The sequence below is a fragment of the Syngnathus scovelli genome, chromosome 12 (assembly GCF_024217435.2).
Source record: "Syngnathus scovelli strain Florida chromosome 12, RoL_Ssco_1.2, whole genome shotgun sequence".
NCBI classification, from domain to species: domain Eukaryota; kingdom Metazoa; phylum Chordata; class Actinopteri; order Syngnathiformes; family Syngnathidae; genus Syngnathus; species Syngnathus scovelli.
The window spans coordinates 10560768-10579287 of record NC_090858.1 but is presented as its reverse complement, the minus strand read 5'-3'; the positions used below and the strand labels follow the sequence as shown (position 1 = coordinate 10579287).

General features: G+C 38.9%; 1 protein-coding gene across 1 annotated transcript in view; it reads left to right on the top strand.

Moving 5' to 3' along the window:
- The first annotated feature begins 2476 nt into the window (after window positions 1-2476).
- The window catches only part of plpp4 (phospholipid phosphatase 4), a 36896-nt gene continuing 20852 nt past the window's right edge, over window positions 2477-18520 (top strand). The window contains exons 1-2 of the mRNA XM_049736348.2: window positions 2477-2905; window positions 16952-17060. Coding sequence (XP_049592305.1) covers window positions 2817-2905; window positions 16952-17060 — 198 coding nt within the window. The 5' untranslated portion in view covers window positions 2477-2816. The remainder of the gene's footprint in view (window positions 2906-16951; window positions 17061-18520) is intronic.

Sequence of the window (18520 nt, the reverse complement as noted above, 5' to 3'; positions counted from 1 at the left end):
ACTGAGACGCTGATTGCAATCAATATTTTTTCAAGTGTATATTCCAAACACATTTTTCACCTGGGATACAGTTCCGATTATGATTGCGCATTTGTTTTAGTGCTGCTTCATTTTCTCTTATTTATTTTTTTTCCCTCTAGGGCCACTAGTTTATTATACCCCATAAAACTGCTTCCACAAAAAGTAGCTCAGCAACTTGCATTGAAAGGTGAAGCGATGACATTATAGCAAAGCAAATGATAAAAGACACCCCCGCATTCACAGCCACAATGTTGTTGTGCTATTGCATTGATTACAAGGTGTCAATAGTGTCATAAAATTTACAATAATCAGCAGTTTCACTGATGGCCTTAACATTGATATTCGCTTACCGCAAGTGTAATATGCTTGTTGATGTTAAAAATAACAAGTCATTATTGATGACGTAAATCTCTAATTCCAAGCGAGGTCATTAAATAATATTTTCAACGGCAAAGTAATTCTTCTGCCAAATGAATCATCAGTGCAACGTCGATCACGTATTAAATCCCTCCTATAAAACTTGGGAAGCACACATAACTTGTAGAACAGCACACGCGTCGTTTAAAGTACCGTATTTTCCAGACTATAAGGCGCACCCGACTATAAGGCGGACCTTCAATGAATGGCCCATTTGAAAACGTTGTCCTTATATATGGCGCACCGGACTATAAGGCGCACCATTAATGCATCATGTCAGATTTTGAATCCACACCAAATCATTCTCCATTTTATCTTTTTTTATTTCAACTTCAAACGCAACAAATTACTTTATAATCACAAAATAATGATCCATAGTCTCATTGATTCATGATTCATAGTCTTCAGCGGGCCACTTATGATTGATTTCATGACACAATGCGTCGGGCTAGTTTAAATTTAGGAATTTGGTCCATATAGTATAAGGCGCACCGGACTATAAGGCGCACTGTCGGCTTTTGAGAAAATTTGAGGTTTTTAGGTACGCCTTATAGTCCAGAAAATACAGTACTATGCCGTCTTCTGATTCAACTTCAACTGATTCAGGCAAGTGAGATTTGGAAAATAATAAAACAAAACAAGAAACCAACAAATTCTGCCAATTTGAATTCATTGAAATAAAATCCCAGCTGTCCAAATCTTTATTTTTATCTAGATTTAAAAATTAAGCATGCTTAAGAAATTCTCTTCAGTAACTTGCCAATGTGTAATGAACAGAAGGAGCCAATTGAACAAATCTCTCTGCTGCATGATGAGTCACTTTGTCATAGAGGAGATCCTCAACATTGTGTCGTGCATGCTCCCTGATGTGAGGACTTTGATGTGCTGTGCTGAAATATTTAATAAGAGTTCCACTGTATATCTGACTTAAATTCTGGAAGGCATGAGAGGAAGGTGTGTGGCAGGGGGGGGGGGGGGGAGGGGGTACATAAAATGATGAGTGTGATTATGTAGGTTCATAAAAGCCTCTTAAGGTTTGCAAAGTCACTGTGGATGAATCATCAGAACCATTTGTAACTTAATTATATGAGGTAAAATGCACTTAAAGCGCGCAGAACACTTAAAAATGTTAATTTCCATTGGTGTTTTCCATCATTTTCATCGTCCAGTTGTATTGTGCTTTTCTGTTCTTGTTCACATAGAGCGCGAGAAAAATATTTCAGCTATAGATGTGCAAAGAGAAAAACTGCCATCGCTAATTCAGCACTCATTGAAATGCGTTTTTAAAAGTCTGCAAACATGAGTGGTTGTTCACGCCAATGTTGGCATGGGCGGCAGGAAAACAAGTTTTATGGAGCATCAAATATTCATGCATGTCCACAAAGCGTTGGCCGCAACTCATGGCCTGCAGGTAAACTAGCAGTATTCCTTCATCAAGGTCTGGCTTTGCTGACCCGAAGGTGATAAAACGTCGGCACAACAGGCAACAGGACACTTTTGAGGGGACTTTTTCGGCCACAGTAATGTAATGTCATGTTTTACAGTGTATATGAATAATAGAATGTTTAAATTCGATGACCCATTCACCTGTACCCAATCCGGAATGAAGGAAAATAGAAATATTCCTCATAATATCTTGAATAACTGTTTCAAGTTTCACTTGTTGTTATAGCTGAGGTTTTCTTTTCTTCTTCAAAATGAATGTCAATTTAATGTTCATCAATATTATTGCCCTATATAGAGATTTTTGTGCTACATTTCAGTAATTTCTTTTGCGTCAAATACTAAACAGTACTACAAAAAATGGAAAATGTATGAGAGAGCGAGAGAGCGAGAGAGCGAGAGAGCGAGAGAGCGAGAGCGAGAGCGAGAGCGAGAGAGAGAGAGAGAGAGAGAGAGAGAGAGAGAGAGAGAGAGAGAGAGAGAGAGAGAGAGAGAGAGAGAGAGAGAGAGAGAGAGAGAGAGAGAGAGAGAGAGAGAGAGAGAGAGAGAGAGAGAGAGAGAGAGAGAGAGAGAGAGAGAGAGAGACTTTTCACAGTCTCCTCAGTTTCACTCCTCCTTCGTGTTTGTTGGCTTCATCGACTGGAAGAAGAGGAGTTGAACTTGACAAAGTGGGGGCTGTCGCGATCACAGAAGCAATTAAAAGAATCCCTGGAGTGGACATAAAGGGAACTAGTGGGAGTCGGGGGGGTTAAGAGAACGAAGAAAGGCAAAGAAAGAAGGCTCCAGGTGTCGTGATGCAAGCGCGCAGCGTGTGATTGGGGGAGCTGCTTTTCTTTTCTTCACCCCCCCTCTCAAGCGGATTACAAAAGTAAACACTGAAACGTGGACCTAGAACTGCCTTTTGTCCGTCACACTTGACGAGGAGAGTCAGCTCCATGAACATGTCATCGCCAGACAGAAGGAAAACCGTGCGTGACCTGGCTTTGGAAATTGGAATCCGAGTTATGCTCTTTGGAGTTTTTGTGTAAGTAAAGTCGGCATATGTGTCCTGTTATTTGATGATGCTACGAATCGAAACGATTTCTGGTTTTACTCAAGTTGTTGAAGGCGTCAACGGCGTGCGTTTGACTCCCCTGTGCTGTATTGATACCGTTTTGCCAGCAGGGGCCGCTCTTTATCACATCAGGACCATGGACAGAGAACTGAAAGCCGTGTGAGAAGCAAACAGGTTGCAACATCAAATCCGATATTGTACAACATATTACGAGTCATTTTCATGTATATTATTCAATATTATCTCAAAGTAGATATTAGTTTTACGACAATCATTGTGAGGAGAAGTTTTATTAAAAAAAAAAAAAAAAAGCTTAGCACTTTTTAAAGAAAGCTGGCCATCAGGCACATGATGACCTCAAACGTTGATAATGTAAAACAGTCCAAAATAAGCTCCTCTGATATGGAATCTGTGTCTGCAGTGCCTAAATGACTTGGATATATTCTCATTAAATCGTGTCCTTGGGCTAGGTGATCTGTCTGTCTTGAGTAATGAAACATGTCAGAGAGAATTCATTCTGCTATTACACTCAAGTGTCGCAATGAGCCTGTTAGATGTTCCCTCTGTGGTTTGTGATGTGCTGTGGTGTATTGTGGTTCAAACCCATATGAGGACTACATGATTACAATCTTCAAGAAGAGCTACCTGAAATCTGCCTCAAGGGTGCAGCTAAGAACTTTGTGATTGCTGTAATGAATTGAGTTTTGCAGTTAACAGTCAGTGCAATTGCAGATGGTATTTTTGGGGGCTCCAGTTATTGTAGTATCTTTTTCTGAGCAGGTGGGAGTCTTTCATCATTTTTGGCAAGAACTGATTGAGGATATTGTGGAGGCTTTATTTTAATTATTTTGTCTCATCAAAAATACCCGCCAATTTGTTTTGTGGTTTTTAAGTGAGTCAGAATTTGCTTCAATGCATTTAATTTAATTGATTAATATTTACCGCATTGATAACATTTACTCATGAGAATAACATAAAGCTGTAAATCTAATCAGTGGCTGGTGAATTTGTATGTCCAAGGATATTTGCAAAGATCAGAACGGCCAATACATTTGAAGAAAATGGGATGAAAAACCGTTATTTTGTTATGCATAGAGATTTTTTTAAGAAGTGCAAAAGAATGCTCTGTCTCCTCCACGGTTTCAAATTTACTGGAAAATTTATTGTTTGGCGGCTCGGTGGCGCACTGGGTAGCACGTCCGCCTCACAGTTAGGAAGGTGGGGGTTCGTTTCCACCTCCGGCCCTCCCTGTGTGGAGTTTGCATGTTCTCCCCGGGCCCGTGTGGGTTTTCTCTGGGCACTCCGGTTTCCTTCCACATTCCAAAAACATGCTTGGTAGGCTGAAGACTCCAAATTGTCCCTAGGTGTGAGTGTGAGTGTGAATGGTTGTCTGTCTCTGTGTGCCCTGCGATTGGCTGGCAACCGGTTCAGGGTGTCCCCCGCCTACTGCCCGATGACGGCTGGGATAGGCTCCAGCACGCCCGCGACCCCCGTGGGGACTAAGCGGTTCAGAAAATGGATGAATGGATGTATTGTTTGGTTTTTCAATGTCCTTTAATAATTCTTTTTCATTCATGTTACTTTGTGTTTCACACCTGTGTGCCCTTTGTGCTCTTTTTCCATTGATTTAAAGTTATTTTTCCACTATTTATTTTTGGTTCTGCAGCCTAATAAGAAGCCTTAGCAGAAGGCACAGCTCAAGTTTCATGGTAGGGCCCGATGAAGACATTCAGCTGAGCTTGTGGCATTTTCCACACATCTGTCCAGCTGATAACTCAGCTTGAGGCATCCTCCCATGTCTTCCATGCTGGCCCTGTGCACCAGCCCTCATTTTATCTTCCTCCTGCCCTATCCTGGTGTCCCTCCTCTCCGTGGTCATTTTAGACACAGGCTCGGTTGGTCAGTCGCAACAACCGAGGACTGTCTGCCTTATTTAGATTCTTCCCACCCTCTGGGTGCTGCAATCTATGACCTGCCTTCTGCACTTTGTCTTCGGCCCTCCATTTCCTTCCAGTTGCCACTGTGGCTATATATCAATCATTGGACTGTCGGGGGAGTCCACTTAACCCCATCACCGCTCTGGCCTTGAAGTTAAGGATAATGGATTTCAGGGGCAGACGGAACAAATTTCCACTCAAAAGGCCATTGTCGCCATAGAGAAGCAATGTTGGCCCCCAGTCATTTTGTGGATGACAGCTTTTGAGTCCACGCTGATGAGGTAACTTTGGGCAACTTACATATGAGGTGAAGTTGAATACTTTGCTCTGGTTGATTTATTCAAGGCTTTCTGAAGGATTGGTTGTACCATTTACTTTCTGGAGAGACACATTCATTCTTTTCTCCTTTCTGCTATTAGACATATCTGGACATTTTGTTGGTGATAACATATAAATGCCAGAAGATGACAACTACGCACAATTCAATGTTTATTTATTTTGTCCTGACCTTATATTAACATACATATGTCCAAGACACCACCAGAAAAAGGAAAATTCACTAGCTAATAGGTGAGTTTTTATTTTTTTAAATGGCTGTTTTGTATTATTCTCTTCCCAGCTCTGGACATCTACATTCTGATAGCATTGATTTCTAACACATTATTTACATTCCAGTTTTGTTAGAAAGAATTTTCTGGTAGGGGAATATTTCATTTTATTTGTCCTTGCTTCAGCTCCTGTCTTCAGGCAATTGTCTGACCATGCGTGATGCCTGTTTGACCCTGTTCTACCAAACGATAAATGCGGTGCAGTCGTTACATTTTGCAAACCACCTCAGAAGTCAGAAACCTCTTTAGAGCAACATAAAGTCATTCCACCCAAATGGAGATCACTCTCCTATCTGAAAGATGTGTGTAAATACTATCTAATGCAGACAACTAGATTTTACTTTACTAGCAATCTGCAGGAAAAAAACAACAAGAGTTTATATATGTTGTTTAAAGTAGCTGTGTCTTTCACTTCATGATTGATAGTCTAATAATGAAAATGAGAGAAGTGTACTTACAGATGTGGCTTCTAATAAATACTTAAATTTAAAGACATGGCAGGGCACAGAGAGAAAAGAAATGGCACAGATAAAATAGAAGTAGTTTGGGCGATCTAAGGGATTTTATATTACATAGATTAAGACTTGGGAAATGACAGCAGAAAAAAAAGGGGTCTCAACTCGGTGCAATCTAAAAGCTACTACATAGAGCAATTGTCTGAAGAAGGGAGCTGCTGATTTGAGGAGAGGTGTTCACGTTAAAATAGAATCGATCCATCTTTGCGAAAGCTAACAACAAAGAATCTATTGCCTCTTATTGCAAAGATTACAAAGATGGAGCCAGACCTTTGTCACTTACATTATATTGCTCATATACCGTATTTTCCGGACTATAAGGCGCACCTAAATACCTCAAATTTTCTCAAAAGCCGACAGTGCACCTTATAGTCCAGTGCGCCTTATATACGGAGCAAATTCTAAATTTAAACTGGCCCAAAGCATTGTGTCATAAAATCAATCATAAGTGGCCTGCTGAAGACTATGAATCATGAATCAAAAAGACTATGGATCATTATTTTGTGATTATAAAGTAATTTGTTGCGTCTGAAGTTGAAATTAAAAAGATAAATTGGAGAATGATTTGATTTGGATTAAAAATCTGACATGATGCAACCTGGCCTGTTTACTGCAGTCACAAACACCAATATCACCCTTCTTATTCATATAACAATAACAACAATAAAACATTATTAACATTATTGATATATTGTTATTGTTTTCACTATTTCAAGTTATTATATTGTGATTGCATTAATGGCGCGCATTATAGTCCGGTGCGCCTTATATATGGACAAAGTTTTAAAATGGGCCATTCATTGAAGGTGCGCCTTATAGTCCGGAAAATACGGTAATGTTAATGTCCGGGTGATTTGAACATTGTCAGAGCAAAACTTACGTCTTACTTTTCTGCGATTACGGCAATAGATGAGCAACAAGTCAAAGACAAGACATTTGCATAAACACGACATAGCTTCAGTTCTCTAAAAATTTATAATCTATATTATTGTTCAAGAGACAGACTGGTGCACATTTTCCCCATGTCGCTCTCAGGTGCACATTACACTGCTACTTATATTATTTTATTGTTTTGTTATTCTGAAATCTGAGACCCTGAATTGGAGGTCATCCAATCTGTAGTCCTCATTAGTTTGGTGTGAACAAAACATATGAGACGGCCACAAACATAAATTGACAGCGGAAAATAATCTTCCCGCAGACGAGACCCCCAGGTGGGTTCACTTATTGAGCCTTGTGTAAAACACCTATTGGATTTATGATACTGTTACATAACCAATTTAATTAGTTCAGCCTGGAGAATACCACGGACAAGAAATACAACGTAGATTGTGCCACCAATTACAGTTTTAATTATGTCGCAATTTTTAACTTCTCAATGGTGTTTGTCATAGGGAAAAACAAGTGGGTGGAGCCAACACAGAAAATTTTAGTAGTTTCTTAATTATCCCAATTCATATTTCAATGTGGTGCTTTGCCCCTGGACATAAATACATGAGAAAAAAAAATGCTCATGAATAAGTAGAGTTCTATCGTCCGCAGACTAGGGTCAATTAGTAGCGCTCACAGTTCAAAGCAAACATGGTGCATTGGCATTTAGTTGTTATGCTGCACACAAATGGAATAAGCTTCCAACAGTTAGCCCAAAGCGTAAATACTTTTCAAACCTACACTTTGTGTATCTATGATTGAGGTCTTTTAGAGCATAAAGATTTTTTTCCCAAATCATGTTTCTGTTCTTTTATTAATTTTAGTGATCTACTTTTTATTTCTCTACTTTGCTTTTGTCTTAACTGCTTCTGTTATTTAAATGTTTTATATTCTTTGAAAAATAGATTTGCTTTTAGATGTTGTTTTGTAGCAATGTGAAACACTGAGTTATTGTGTGTATAAATTGCGCTATAATGTATAAATAAAGCTGTCTTGCCTCCACTCCTACGCTCAAAATAGTGATAGTCACAGCCTATTAAAAATGTATACCGCTCTAATTTTGTCAAGCAAAGGTTAACTACAAATCTTGATACAGCTCTTTTATTGGATCATATAGCTGGATCATAATTGGTGAGTGTAGATTTAATAATATTCTTGCATGATTTGAGATGCTCCTGGTATTTACATACTAAATTATTCATTCTCTTTTTTATGAGAGCTGTAGAGAATGAGAGAAAGTACAATTGCACAATTGGTTTAATTTTATGGCTTTTTCCCTAGAGTTGGATCACTTGCAAAACAATCTGCCTTTGAATATCTTTTGTCCATCTTCTTTTACCCCAGTAATATTATTGTCAGTAAAACAGGATATTTTTAAGTATTCATAGCTTTGTGAAAAACCACATTAGCATTAACACGATAATCTTGGTCAAATATATGACGAATCCAGTTGTGCTTACAGAACCCCCCCCCCCATATACTTGCGTATGCCCTCTTCTCATCCGAACTATAAAGACATTCATGTTCGTAGCGGCATACTTGAAAGATGCCTACTCGTTTCGTAATCCTCCAGGGAGACGTCCTTGAGGAACACGCACCGAGAGCCTGCTTTGTAATATACCCTCTGCATTGAACATATGAATGTAAGGGGAAGTAACTCAACAAGGTAACAATGGATGTGTGAGTCATAAGTAGAAATGTACATTTACCAAGTCCTGTACACTCGCATAACCTCTTATAATGAATTTCGATAATGCAGGACCCCACTGAAACAAAATAATCAAACTGACAGAAGAGACAGAAACGTACTGTGTGCTGAAATGTGCCGGCTAAAATCAAGGTACAACTGGTCGATATTTGAGAAGGGCATCGTGAAGATCTTGGAGGTGACACATTTCCTGTCAAGGTAGTCAGCCTCCTCACATCAACATCAAAAAAATCATTCTTATTCTCTCTCTCTATTTTTGCCTCCTATATGGATATACAGACACATACATACCAATTTCTTTTTCCATTAAATCGCTGTCATTCTTGTCTTCGTCTCGTATCCATCACCTTGCTCTATACTCTTATCTGTGGGGGTGCGGAAAGAGACACCCTCCAATTACGCATTATCTTGACTCACAGGTTTCTCTCTCTATAACAAGCAAGTCCAAATCTCTGTGGAAACCAATTTCTTGCCTCTGAACCTTCATACAATATGTGTCTGATAACATTCCTTATGTCATGGAAATGGAAATGTCAAAGTCCTTTGGCCCACTTCAGATCCTAATGATGAACGTTTAAATCAGGGGTGGCAACCTAATTTTTTTCGCGGGCCGCATTGTAGTCATAGCTTCTTTCGAAGGGCCATTATGACTGTCAACCCAAATAAATGTATGAGCAACTCATGTGATATACAGTAAAAGGTACAAAACAAGGGCGGCTCGGTGGCGCACTGGGTAGCACGTCCGCCTCACAGTTAGGAGGGTGCGGGTTCGATTCCACCTCCGGCCCTCCCTGTGTGGAGTTTGCATGTTCTCCCCGGGCCCGCGTGGGTTTTCTCCGGGCACTCCGGTTTCCTCCCACATTCCAAAAACATGCTTAGGCCGATTGAAGACTCCAAATTGTCCCTAGGTGTGAGTGTGAGTGCGATTGGTTGTCTGTCTCTGTGTGCCCTGCGATTGGCTGGCAACCAGTTCAGGGTGTGCCCCGCCTACTGCCCGATGACGGCTGGGATAGGCTCCAGCACGCCCGCGACCCCCGTGGGGACTAAGCGGTTCAGAAAATGGATGGATGGATGAGGTACAAAACAAACTGACAAATAACTCGTTTTCAAATCATACAAGTAAAAACTGGTCAAATATTTTAAAATTGTTATTATTAAAAGTGAAGACAGTTTGCAATTCTAGTAATGACACACAAATTTGATGCACAATTTGTCTTCGTGGGCCACATAAAATGATGTGGCGGGCCATATCTGGTCCCCGGGTCTTGAGTTTGACACCTGTGATTTAAATCATTGACCTTTAAAAACATCACAGCGACATTATTAATGTATGGATAGTTGTACTTTACAATATCTTTTACTGGAGAAAAAAAAAGTTAAGTCATTCATTGTGTCTTCTTAAACCCAGGAACTACTAAAACAAATGTGTGGCCAAATAAGGGAGCTGTGTAAACTTTCATTAATTATTTTGCTTGCATCACAAGTTCAGCCTTTTATAGTATGGAATTTAAGTTGTATATATGTCATACTATGCTGGCCAGTCAAAAAAATCTTCTGTAAAATCAAGATTTATTTATTTTTATTCACAACATTGAGTAGTGACGGTGCACTTTTTCCCCTGCTAAAATTACATTTTTATCCTTTACAATATGTTTATGACATCAACATTTATTGGGGACATCACTGGAGCCATAGTGATGTGATTTTTTATTTTATTTTTTTACTTAGGTTATAGTACATATTAGATAGTGGTTTATGGATGATAAAGATGCAAAAAGCTACCTTGCAAGTCATCCAGCCTATCACGTATTCCTTAGCATGACATTGTCGCAGTATGACAGTATGTCATACTAAGGAAAGCACAATTTAGACACTTCTCGTGAAAAGATCAGCAACCCGGTGGAAAAACAGATGGTCTCACGATGCGACAACAGCTGTTTCGCAACACAATTATTAAAAACTAACTAACATCGGGATCATTTTTGGCTTGATACAAACATAAGAAAAAGAAGAATAACTAGCAACTGGAGTCTATATAGCCCACTAAAATAATCCAGAATTAAAGTGATTAAAGATATCATGATTGACATTCATGCCATACTTGGAGTGTACTCATATTGAAGAAATATCTGAAGCTCATTTTCGAGTAAAGAGTCAAATTTAGTAAACATAGCAAATGCAGAGTTAGGCACAATACATATGTGCTGTGTGAATGTGGGAGAGAAAACATTTTTTCTCTTCTGAAGCTGTCATTTTCAATGCACGATCTGGGATTTGGACGATCCAATCCTTATTGAACAAAAAGGACACCTCCAGAATTTCTTTCATGTTGCTGTCGGTGTGCCAGAATGAACAATGAGCATGACAGAATTAATAAATGTCAGCTTGCTGTGTGTCACTCACATATCGGTTTCATTCCTAGGCTAGGGACGCGGATGCGCTATTTAATAATGTCGTGTTCCCTTGGTGGGATGAGCCAAAAGTCATGAAACATTTTTTGTTGGATGATGTAATGCCAGTTTGCCTCATTAAGCTTGGGGAACACACACTATATGAAGTATCTCTAAATCCAGATTAATTACTCTTGGACATTTTTAAAAACACACTTACATCCGATGTCACTACCAGAAATTACTAGATTTGAGATTTTGATTTATTTAGATTAGATTTTGGCTCATTTAGTTTATGGTTTGTACTTGTCTGTACAAAAGAACGCACTGTACCATCTAGCTTATTCAAGTCACATGAAATAGTTTTGTGAGTTTGGCACATGGTATTCCATATACGTACAGTCAATGATGCACTTTTGATGACGACGGTCACAAGCCTACCGTATTTTCCGCACTATAAGGCACACTTAAAAGCCTCCAATTTTCTCAAAAGCCGACAGTACTCTTTATAATCACGTGCGCCTTATATATGGCCCAATATTGAACCACTACAGCAGGCGTGTCCAAAGTCCGAATGTATATATCTTATATATGGACAAAGTTTTAAAATGGGCCATTCATTGAAGGTGCACCTTATATATGGACAAAGTTTTAAAATGGGCCATTCATTGAAGGTGCGCCTTATGATCCGGTGCGCCTTATAGTGCGGAAAATACGGTACATTAAGTTGTAAAACTAATTTTGTCATCCAACATTTTCACACAGTTCATCCAAGAAAACAGTTGGATGGGAGATGTGGGTTGATGTAATAATTGTCAGGGCTCTGAGAAAATAACATTTTCAATTTGCGGCAATGACCTGGAGGAGGCCAGAGCACCTGCATTTATATGATTGGGATTGTTCAGCCATGAAATCTGACAAAATGAACCAAAAGAAGTGATAACCAGGTTCACTTCTGGGTCCAGTGTTATCTCTAATTCGATTACCTTGGAAATCTCTTCAATCTCATCTCACCAGCTCTCTGCAGTCTGATGAAATGGCTGGATTTTTAAGTAGAGAGTGACAGGACGCAGAGAAAGGTGAAAAATATTTGCCAACCTCTGTTCCAGCGAGGAAAGTCATTTCCAACTCTGATGAAACAGATGGTCTGCTTTGTTAATTTGCTTCCCAAACAGATTTTCCACCATGCGGTGTAATCAAAAGTGTCATGTAACCACATTATTGTGAGTATATCAACAGAGTGTAACCAAGATTGAACGTTCAAAGGGTGAGACGTTTGCAAAACATCTAAAGCCTTCTCAAGTGACTTTTGAACCATTCATTGCAATAGCTTTATTTCGTTCCACCTGTTAATTAAGACGAGGTGATAGAATTTCAATAGGAGCTCGAGCCTCAGCTTGCTTTCAGACAAAATGCAATCTATTCTAACTAAAGCTTCTAATGCATTGTATTGAGAAGTGGTAAGTCTGTCTTTCTAAAGGTTGTACATGAAAAATAATGATTTAGCATATTTTTGTGTTTGTGATTTGCACTTCGGGGCCATCACAGTTAACCATCCCTTTAACCTTTGCAGATGTCTCTAAAAAATTCAGATAAACTTGATGAGTTAAATTGAACAAATGTGCATCGGCCGTTGGAAGGAATGGAGAGACATAATCCTCCTGTATTGTGATTGAGCCGAATCGAAAATGAGATAATGAGGATAAACTGACCTATTTGCAGGGCTGTAATGAAGATGAACAGAAAATCCTGGAATGTTTCTGGGTGTGAAAAGGTCAGATGAACTGATTCAGCCCGTTATGGAAATCAATTAAATTTCATGCTGCTATACAGCATGAGATAGGATATGTCGGCATAAATCCCGCTCATCAATTTCAGTTCCAAAATTACTTTTGTTCACTAGCTTGTGGTAAGAAGAAGGCATTTCTGTTGTTGCCATGGCAATATCTAGCAACTTTGAGGGTGTATAATAATGGTCAATCAGGCTGGAAACCTTGTGATCAGGGTAAGGGCCAGGGTGGCTGTTTTACATGATAGATGCTCACCCTATTAAATTACCAACATATTTTATACCTAATTGGTTTCTAAAATACATTAATTGGCTTAGCTTCTCTCTTCGATGCTTTTGCATATTTCGGGGTGTCAAATTTAATTTGTCAATTTGGAATCTTTTAGGTGATACACAAATAATTCCATACTGCTGGCCACAAAAACCTAAAAGTAATAGAAATAATCTGTTCTGAACTGTCACCAAAACCTTTATTAGCTGTAAAAATATTGTGACGCTGCCCCCCCCACCCCGGAGAAGAAAAAAAAAACAACAGCTAAATGTGAATGCTTACTGGTTTAAGGTCTATATTGTTTGTTGACATCTTTTGTGTAAAATCTTTTGTCACTTTCTGAATTGTAACAGTTCAGGGCCACTCCACTTCAATGCTTAAATTTGCTGACAAAAGCTTGCGTCTAAGTTCTTTCTTTCAAACTACAAGATCTATGATGTAATGGAGCCTGCAGACGCCATTAGGCTTTCCGTTGTACACAGAGCAAACAAAAGCAGATATAACAGGACAAAGTGCTCCCCAGGTAACCAGCAGGCGGAGATGACTTAAGACCTGTTGGTGTTTATGGCCATCTTGGGGGACCATCTCTCAACTTTGTGAGGATGCCGGGTATCAGTGTAGCACTGATTAGAGAGTATCTTTTTTTACTTTGTTGCTGGGCTACATTTCACCATTTCAGTCACTTTCTACAAGGCTGCTATATATATTTTTATTTCTTGTTATCGCTGTGTAGTTAAAGTTAGTTCTCAGCTGGCCAGGCTGGCAGACTATGCTTTACCAATTAAAAGCACCATCATTAACTTTATTAATGTGATCAAAGCTCACCTTCTGCCATATTGGAAATGATGTACACCCTTCTGCTTTCGAGGCAGCCTGTAAATTAGGTGAGTTAATTTCTAATAAGGATGAGCACATATAATGAGACGCAAGGGTGAAATTGGTGCAAAAAGTCATTAAAGTGCGTGTGAAGTGTATTCAAGTCTTTATTTTAAAGTTTCTAGTTAGAGAAGAGAAAATGAGTCATGATCTAAAATTGAATCTCCAGCCAAGGAAAATCCTCTGAGGCGAGTATGGATTTGTTAGAGGATATTGGGGACAAATTCTTAGAAAGAAGACTGGATATAATAACCTGCTCAAAACGCAATTTAATTTTGCACGAATTAAAATCATCTTCACCAAGCAGTCTACTGCGGTGAAATATGTGACTTGCAAACCACAGATATATAAATGCAGAAATTTACACCTCACTACAATGATACACTCACTGGCCACAGAATTAGTTTGGCACTAATAAGATTAAATGCAATAGCTACACTTGCCCACAAAATTATTGGAACACTTACGTTATTAAATATAAGTATTTAAAAATCAGGGTCTCAACAGATATGTACTGAAAATCAAAGTGTTGCTGTATTTGTGGAGGCTCATTTTTCCAGAGGTATACCACTCATATTATTCTTTAGTTGGTTTGATGCCTTCGGTCTTGAGAACCTAAATGTCCCAAGATTGAATTGGCCAATATAAAACCTTCCACTGCTTGCTTGCTTCATGATGAATTTATTTTTGCTTTGGCATTGTGATTTGTGCTATTGATGAGGGCTCTCCCAGTTTGTTTCCAACATTCTCTAAATTGGCAGACGAAACATCTCTGTCATCCACTTCTCAGTTAATTCTGCTACTAATGTCATGTTGTCTTTAATCAATGAAGATTAATGAGCCTATCCGAGAAGAAGCCATGCAAGTCCGAGCCATGGCATTGTCAATCAATCATTCTGAGTTTAATTATAGTAGTTTTCGTACCGAAAAATAAAACAACACTTTGAATTATTAAAAATAACCAAAATAAAGATAGACTTGTTAAAAATAATAATACGTTTTTATGTCTGGATATATCGACCATGGCCCATTACTACTTCCAGTATAGAGTGCTCCCTTTGGAGGAACTCTGAAAAAGAATAAAATAACAATTTTGCTTCTTCTCTATCTTACGCCCACAACAATTGTAAAGGTAAGTAATACCTTTGTTAGAGTCTCAATCAAAACTGAGGAGTGTCATCTTCTTAATGATTAAATTCTGTCTTCTGTCTCGATAGACATCAAGATTGGTGATTTTTTTTCCCCCTTTTGGTCTACTCATTTCTTCGCACTCTACTGTTATTTCCTGTGTTCAAACATGAAGCCAAGCAAAGAGGAGATTTTATATCTAGGTGCCTCGGGGGAGCCAGTCTCAAACTCATTAAGAAGCTACCTAGTGAATTTGAGATAAGCCTTATAGAATGACAGGTGGGCTGAAGTTGCTATTTAATAACTTGAAGGGTGTGTGTTTGTGTGTGTGTGTGTGTGTGGGGGGGGATTTTGTGCTTCGTATCTGTGTTTTTAATTCTTGCACCTAAACAGCATTGCCTCCCACTAACGTCTGAACAAAGGTGCTGTAGAGAGCGTAATTTTGAAAATACAAATAATTAATGAAGCATACTATCTGCCACTAATGGAGTGACGGAACAACATAACAACAACATATGGCTTGTGTTTACAGAAATAGATACCGCACTACTATTTGTACACTTTTTGATATGTCTAACTGGACGGCAGGTTAATTGGAAACTCTAAATTGTCATTAAGTGTGAATGCTTGTTTGTCTATGTGTGACCTGTGAATGACTGGCAACCGGTTTAGGGTGTAACCTGCCTACTGACCAAAGCCAGCTGGGATAGGCTCGCAACCCTCGTGAAGGTAAGCAGTTGGATGGATGGGATACCCCTCGAAAAAGTTGGACAAAGCACCTGTGGAAAAGCAGATCCGTGCTTCACCGTTTATGCTGCTCCCTCTGCAATCCTCCGAAGAAATTGTTGCCATTTTTCACAATCAAAATAATCAATAACATTTTATCGCAAGTCTTAAAAAAAAAAAAAAAAAAGCCAATAAAATATCAAATACATGCACTTCACCAAAGAGTAAAAAAAACATTGTTAAGAGAAAACCAGTCCAAAAAGATATATTTCAGGATGTGATTTATGTGGGACATTAATGGTTTTAAAGGAAGTAACATTTCTTCAAGCTCTACAATAAATTCAAGATCCATGGAAACAAAATGTCAATACAGTTGTCACTACCGTTAACACATTCATTTCACCGGTGACAAATATTCTTGCCTAAGCTCTGTGCTGCTGCATTTATGCTCTCATCATTCCTTTCTGTAGCTTCAGCGTTGTGAAAATTTTAAGATGGCCACACCTTACAACAAGTATATCATGCATCAAATGTCGAACAGAATAAACTAGTGACTTGTTTTGAATTTAGTTCACCTAAAAATGTACTAATTCGTCCCCGTCCTGCGAGAGGAGGAGTCAGCAGGGCATTGTAGTGAAGGTGATCTGTGATCAGTGTTGTCATTACTCTAGAGCAGGGGTGTCAAACTTATTTTTGTCGCGGGCCGCATCATAGTCATGGTTTCCTTCGAAGGGCCATTGAAATTGCCAACCCAAATAAATGTCTGAATGTCTCAAATTATTTATAGTGTACGGTACTCAACAAACTAGTGAATGACTAGATGAATAACTAATTTGCAAAACAGAGACTAAGAAAAACTGTTAACATATTTTAAAAATATGAATGGTAATAAAAATTGCTAGCAATAGAGCTATTTTTTAAAAGTGAAAACAATTAATAATTTTAATATTGACATGAATTTGATGCACAATTTGTCTTCGCGGGCCACATAAAATGATGTGGTGGGTCGTATCTGGCCCCTGGGCCTTGAGTTTGACACAAGTGCTCTAGAGCCAAGACCTCCTTTTAGCCACACCAAAACAATGAAAGCACATTTTATGCACAATATTCCAATTAAAATGTTTAATCTTTGCTACAGCTTTACCGAATTCCTGGAGCCCTTCGAACGAGTCATCCAACCAGAGGAGCTGTGGCTCTACAAGAATCCGCTGGTTGAGTCCGATCATATTCCCAAAAGAGTCATGTTCGTAAGTACCTACTGTATCATTATATGCATTCTCATTTATTGCCAACTTGATAGCAGCCATATAAATGGTGATTATTTCCATGTAGCTGAACCACTTTCTTTGTATAATCTATATGCATTTGCGCAGCAGTAGAATCCTTACTTTAGGATGATTAATAGTGTAGATTCTCATGTTTTTAGTGGTTTAGCTGATTACTATTGGAGGTGTGTTAGAGCCTGGGCTTAGATGACTGTAACTAATAATATTCACGCAATGTTGAGCACGTACCGTCACGTGGACTTAACGCATTGTGGAAGATTTGGTGACAACCATGGAATTTAATTTGGATTTAATTTCACAACCAGTTACTATTTTGAGACAATACTGCAGTTGTGTGTTGAAATAAAAGATGAGATTCATCTGTCAGAGTTTATTGTGGTCATTTACTGTAATTTCCGGACTACAAAACACATCTGATAAAAAGTGGCAACAGCTAAATTTAGCTGACCCTAACTCAAATACCGTGTAGTGCCCTGATTGATAAGCTTTTTCATTTCGTAAATAATATTTTGTTAACACAATAACCAAGTGTATATCTCAACTGAAACCTTTGGCGTATGTAATTTTAAAGACAATGCATTAAAATCCACAATATGGCTTTCCTGGTGGTTTAATCTGAGATAAATTGAATTACTATTGTTACTTTTATTACTTTGGTTTTTCAATTCTGCATATATAAATCCCGATCGAGAATGTATGTCATCATCATCGCCACTCTTCTTGGAGATTAGTTTCGAATCGAGAAAATACGCTAATTTATGAGCCTCTCGCCAGAGGCTTCCTTGATTGAAAGATCAAGTTGTGATGGTGGACTGGAAACTTGAAAGTAGGTACTTAACCCACCTCACCTGAAGACAGCAGAAGAACTTTCACAAAAATATAAAGAGAACTCCCTGGGGTAAATGAGGGCAAAAATAATTGATCAGCAGGAGATGGCACTTTTGAAGAATGGGAGGGAGTGACAGGAAGCAGCGCTTACACCTTTCACTGCTGTTGTGGCACTTCAGAATTTGGCACTCGGAATACTTTTCACACCTTTCGGTGCACCATAAAATGATTTCAAGAATTGCGAGTGAAATAAAGCAGGCAAGCCCCCTCCCCCATCATTCTTGATTGCACTCTTGGGGTGGTATATTAGTAGACAGAAAACTAAACTATTCAGATTTTCGTACCCGTCACACATCGGCACGTAGGATCTGAGTGGAAGGCGGTCTCCAAGTGCCCACTTAACAGAGCTGCAATTTCCCTGTCGACAACTTTATAGCATCCCCTTGCGGCGGTCTGCTGGCTGTTGCTTATTAATGGAATCTATGCACGTCAACCTGTAATCAGTGTCTTCTTTCACCATGTCAAGGACTATCGGCATGCTGCTGGCACGTGACATTTAACGGGAATGAGAGCAGCTGCTTTGATTTCTAATA